The sequence below is a fragment of the Carlito syrichta genome, unplaced genomic scaffold, assembly GCF_000164805.1.
Source record: "Carlito syrichta isolate Samal-C Ts95f unplaced genomic scaffold, Tarsius_syrichta-2.0.1 Scaffold123967, whole genome shotgun sequence".
Taxonomy (NCBI): domain Eukaryota; kingdom Metazoa; phylum Chordata; class Mammalia; order Primates; family Tarsiidae; genus Carlito; species Carlito syrichta.
Genome location: NW_007068063.1, coordinates 3833 through 9246, shown reverse-complemented (window position 1 = coordinate 9246; position 5414 = coordinate 3833). Strand labels below are relative to the sequence as shown.

The following is a 5414-nucleotide window of genomic DNA, read 5'->3' as shown; positions in this document are numbered from 1 at the left end:
GGGCCGGCTTCTCCCCCAAGTAATGAACGCGGCGTCTCTCCCCCTTAGCCCTGTGGCCGTCGAGGCCCAGCCGCTCCCTGCGCTGAGCCCTCCGGGCATGGCAGGGTGCCCTGGTAGGCTTGCAAACTCGACCGCAAGCTCCGCCCTTCAGCCGTAAGCCCCGCCCACGGCTGGTGTGCACACCCTAACCTGATTGGCCTGCAGACCTCTTGACTGTAAGCCCCGCCCACAGTTGACCTGCAAACCCTATCCTGATTGGCCTGCAAACTTGACTATAAGCTCCGCCCTTCAGCTGTAAGCCCCACCCATGGCTGGCCTGCAAACTGGACTCAAGCTCCACCCTTCAGCCGTAAGCCCCGCCCACGGCTGGTGTGCACACCCTAACCTGATTGGCCTGCAGACCTCTTGACTGTAAGCCCTACCCTTGACCTGTAAGCCCCGCCCACAGTTGACCTGCAAACCCGACTATAAGCTCCGCCCTTCAGCTGTAAGCCCCACCCATGGCTGCCCTGCAAACTGGACTCAAGCTCCGCCTTTCAGCTGTAAGCCCCGCCCATTTCTGGTGTGCAAACCCTATCCTGACTGGCCTGCAAACCTCTTGACTATTAGCCCCGCCCTTGACCTGTAAGCCCCGCCCACAGTTGACCTGCAAACCCTGATTGGCCTGCAAACTCGACTATAAGCTCCGCCCTTCAGCTGTAAGCCCCGCATACTCAAGTACAAGCTCCGCCCTTCAGCTGTAAGCCCCACCCATGGCTGGCCTGCAAACTGGACTCAAGCTCCGCCCTTCAGCTGTAAGCCCCGCCCACATCTGATGTGCAAACCCTATCCTGATTGGCCAGCAAACCTCTTGACTATTAGCCCCGCCCTTGACCTGTAAGCCCCGCCCACAGTTGACCTGCAAACCCTGATTGGCCTGCAAACTCGACTATAAGCTCCGCCCTTCAGCTGTAAGCCCCGCCCATGGCTGCTTGCACACTCAAGTGCAAGCTCCGCCCTTCAGCTGTAAGCCCCGCCCATGGCTGGCCTGCAAACTGGACTACAAGCTCCGCCCTTCAGCTGTAAGCCCCGCCCATATCTGGTGTGCAAACCCTATCCTGATTGGCCTGCAATCCTCTTGACTATTAACCCCACCCGCAGTTGACCTGCCAACCCTATCCTGATTGGCCTGCAAACTCGCCCTTTAGCTGTAAGCCCCGCCCATGGCTGGTGTGCAAACCTTATCCTGATGGGCCTGCAAACCCCTTGGCTATAAGTCCCGCCCACAGTTGGCAGGCAAACCCTATCCTGATTGGCCGGCAAACTTCTCGACTATAAGCCCCGCCCCTCAACTGTAAGCCCCACCCATGGCTGCCCTGCAAACCTGACTATAAGCCCCGCCCTTGACCCCTCAGCCCCAACCATCGGCCCGCAAACCCTAACCTGAGTGGCCTGCAAGCCCCGCCCCAATGGCCTGCAAACTCCGCCCACCTGACCATAAGTTCCCCCCTTTACCTGCAGGCCACGCCCACAGCTGACCTCTACACCCTGCCCCGGGGGGCCCGCGAGCCGGCCCAGGCATCCCCGGCCTCCACCCACTGCACGCCAGGAGCCCCCACTGCCCCAGCTGTGCCAGCACAGCCGTCCCCAGACGTGGCCACATGGCCCTTGGGGCGCGGAATCTACTCCCACTTGGTGTGTCATCCCAGCACGCTGGAAGAAAGGTTCGAGACCCGCCTGGGCAACTCGGCAAGACCTCATCTCTACGATAAATCCAAAGATTAGCCCGGCGTGGTGGCGCACCCCTGTAGTTCCGGCTACTCGGGAGGCTGCGGCGGAAGGATCGCCGGAGCCCAGCGGGTCGAGGCTGCGGTGGCCGGGAGCGGCCACTGCCCTCCAGCCTCGGCCACAGAGTGAGACTCCAACTCAGAAAAAAAAAAAACACAGACGGAATCCACTCCCACTGAGAACCGTTGGTCGAGACGCGGCTCTTGGGGCGCTTCTCTCCAGCAGCTGCCCCAGAACCTGCTCCCCGCAGAGGGGAGACCCCGGCCTCCACCCTCCGCAGCCTGGGCCCCTGGGAGGAGGCAGGGATCCGCCCTGGTACTCACGGCTTCCCCCCGGGGACGCTGGGCAGGGAGGAGGAGATGGACGACCCTCGGAGGTGTGGATGGGACTCAAATGCCATCTGCCAAAGCCAGAGAGGGGTGGCTGGGCGGGGGACCGCCCCGCCCTCCAGGGCTCCCCTGCTTGCTGGCCACGCCCCCGGCCATCAACCCTCCCACCCCCCAGGGAAACAGGGACTCCGGCCTCCACACACTGCAGATGGGAGCGGAGGTTTTCCCTGCAGGGAGCCCCAAGTCTCTCCCCAGGAAGCCCAGAACCCCCGGCTTGAAAGGAATCGTCCATGCCTGCTCAGAACGGGGGTCCGCAAGCCAAGCCCCCAGGAGAAATCCAGGCCACTGCCTGTTTCTGTAAATGTCCCCTCGCTGCACGTGGCTGCATCACACTTGCTCTGCCCACAGCAGAGGGCTGAGGGGTTTGACGCTTGTGGGCTTCTGAGACCCTGGGATCGTCTTCCCACACACACTCGCCGAGCCGAGGCCCCCTCCCTCTCCCTGCTCCCGTCTCTCTCCCTGGGGCTCTGGTTCCTCCCACCGGTCCCCAGTCCCGGGGACACCTCCCGGCACCCCCCACCCCCGGACTCACCATGGCGGAGCGGCCGTACACCACAGAGCTGCTGACCTGTGGGGCCAGGTGGAGGCTGACGTAGGAGCTGGGCATGGCGAGGTCCCCGTTGAGGGCGCTGTGGGAACCCAGGCTGAAGGACGTGGTGAAGGGGCTGGACAGAGTCAGGGGGCGGCTCAGCGCTGAGCAAAGAGTCGAGGAGAGAGCGTCAGACACCCAGGACCCGGGGCTGGCCTCCCCTGCCTCGGGGGCGCCTTGACCTGTCTCGAAGCTCCACGCTGTGGCCACACTGGAAAGCTCCAGACCCCTGTCCGTATTGTTCCTCTGGCTGACAACACTTTCCCTCTCTTTGAATTGGTGAACTCCTACTCATCCTTCAAAACCCAAATGCAGTGTCCATCCGCGAGCCTCCCCATGGCCAAGCTTCAGCCTTGCCCATCTTGGGTTCCACCCTTTACCCCAGCCCTGGTTACACGGGGCTGGGAGTTCTGGGGTCTGAGTCTCCTCCCTGCCACCTCTAGGAGCTCCTTGAGGGCAGGTTCCAAGGCCACGTTCTTTCAGGGGGCCCAGAACCAGCACAGGGCCCGGTTGTGTGTGAGACAGAAAGATGAAAGCGAATTTCTTTTTTTTTTTTTTTTTTTTGAGTCAGAGTCTCGCTCCGTCGCCCAGACTGGAGGGCAGTGGCCACTCCCGGCCACCGCAGCCTCGACCCGCTGGGCTCCGACGATCCTTCCGCCTCAGCCTTCCGAGTAGCCGGAACTACAGGTGCGCGCCACCATGCCCGGCTAATTTTTTGATTTATTGTAGAGATGAGGTCTTGCCCAGTGGCCCGGGCGGGTCTCGAACCCGCGGGCTCAGGCCATCCACTCATCTCAGCCTCCCAAAGCGCGGGATGACAGGCTGAGCCGCCGAGCCCGGCCGAGAGCGAATTTCTGATGGGGAAACTGAGGTTCAGAGAGGCTGCCTCGCTGGCCCGAGATCACCCCGCGGGCGAGTTGCCCGAGTGTGGCCTGAAACCCACGCCTGTCCGACTCCAAAGCTTGTCTGTGCGGTGCTGAAGCCCCCAAGGAAGTCACTTTCCCACTCTGGGCCGCAGCTTCCCGCCTGTCAAGCCAAGACGACGAGGAAACAGGCCCAGAGCGAGGCAGCGTCTGGCTCGGGGCCACGACCAGGGCCCAGGCCGCCAACGCCACGGCCGGAACCCACACCTCCTCCCTCCCCGGCCTCGACCTCCCCCTAGAAGCCTCCAGAGACGAGGCCCCGGGTGCTCACCGATGCCGTCCGTGGAGGGGGCCGGCTTGGCCGCCAGCTGGCAGAGGTGACTGGCCGAGCTGGGCCCGGGGGTGGACGCGTCCTGGGGTGGGGAGGAGTCACAGGACTTGGAGGCCGGGGTGCCGGCGGGAAGGTCGCTCTGCGGAGGAAGGGCAGGGGTGAACCCCAGGGTCCAGTCAGAGGTCCGACAGGAGCCGGGCTCGGTGGCTCGGCCTGTCGTCCCGCACCTTTGGGAGGCTGAGGTGAGTGAATTGCCTGAGCCCGCGGGTTCGAGACCCGCCTGGGCAGCGAGACCTCATCTCTACAATAAATCAAAAAACGAGCCGGGCGTGGTGGCGTGCGCCTGTAGTTCCAGCCACTTGGAAGGCTGAGGTGGAAGGATCGCCGGAGCCCAGCAGGTCGAGGCTGCGGTGGCTGGGAGCGGCCGCTGCACTCCAGTCTGGGCCACAGAGTGAGACTCCGACTCAAAAAAAAATTTTAAAAACGCCCGACGGGTCCGGGCACGGGGGCTCAGGCCATCATCCCAGCACTCTGGGAGGCCGAGGAGGGAGGATCGCTTGAGGCTGGGAGTTCGAGACCAGCCCGGGTAACATAGCGAGACCCTCTCTCTACAAAAAATACAAAATGAGCCAGGCAGGGCTCACGGAATCCCAGCTACTCAGGAGGCTGGGGCCGGAGGATCGCCTGAGCCCAGGAGGTCGCGGCTACGGTCACGGTCACTGCGTTCCGGCCTGGGCCACGGCGCGCGACCCTGGCTCAGAAACACAGTCCGTCCGTCCAGGACGGGGTCTGAGGGAAACCCCACGCCAAGTGTCCCGGGTGGCCTGGAGGCCGGAGGGGGGTGGAGGCCGGACCTCCCTCTAGGGGCGCGCTCGGTCTTCGAGGCTCCCGGTCCCCTCTCCTCTGCCCACCCCGAAACCTCGTGTCCTTGTCTCCCTCTGTCTCCACCTCCCCCCATCACAAAATCGCACCGACGGTGCCCGCAGCGCCCGGGGGGAGGGGAGGGGCGGGGAGACAGCCTGGGGTCTGGGGTCCTCTCCAGGACAACGGGGCTGCCTCCCCCAAGGCACCCCCCGAGTGGGAGGAGGGCGCTCAAGACAGAGAGAGAGAGAGAGAGACCCAACCTCTCACGGTTGCCATGGCGACCTGCGGGGGGGGGGAGCGGGGAGCCACGAAACCGACATATACTTTTCCCGTAAGAAGGCAGGGAGGGAGGCCCCCAAATGGAGTTGAGTTATGAGGGCGCCAGGGACGGGGGCGCACTTCCAGAGGGCCCAGGCACCCGGCACTAAGCTGCAAACACTAAGCTGCAAGGCGCAGTGGGAAGTCTTTTCTGGATTAATGACCTTTCTCCCGGGACGGCGGTCTCTAATCGCCCCGGGGTGGGGGCGTTTAACACTTTCCGGCAGGGCGTTCAGCCTGGCCAGCTGCCCAGTGAGCAGCTGGTTTTTTTTTTTTCTTTAGGAGACAGGTCT

The 5414-nt window shown here is 63.5% G+C and overlaps 1 protein-coding gene across 1 annotated transcript in view; it reads right to left on the bottom strand.

The window, feature by feature from the left end:
* Positions 1-5414, bottom strand: part of TLE2 (transducin like enhancer of split 2) — a gene marked incomplete at its 5' end in the record, with an annotated part of 14284 nt that overhangs the window by 6215 nt on the left and 2655 nt on the right. The window contains 3 exons of the mRNA XM_021707761.1: positions 2091-2167; positions 2689-2849; positions 3940-4078. Of these exons, the coding sequence (XP_021563436.1) occupies positions 2091-2167; positions 2689-2849; positions 3940-4078 (377 nt within the window). The remainder of the gene's footprint in view (positions 1-2090; positions 2168-2688; positions 2850-3939; positions 4079-5414) is intronic.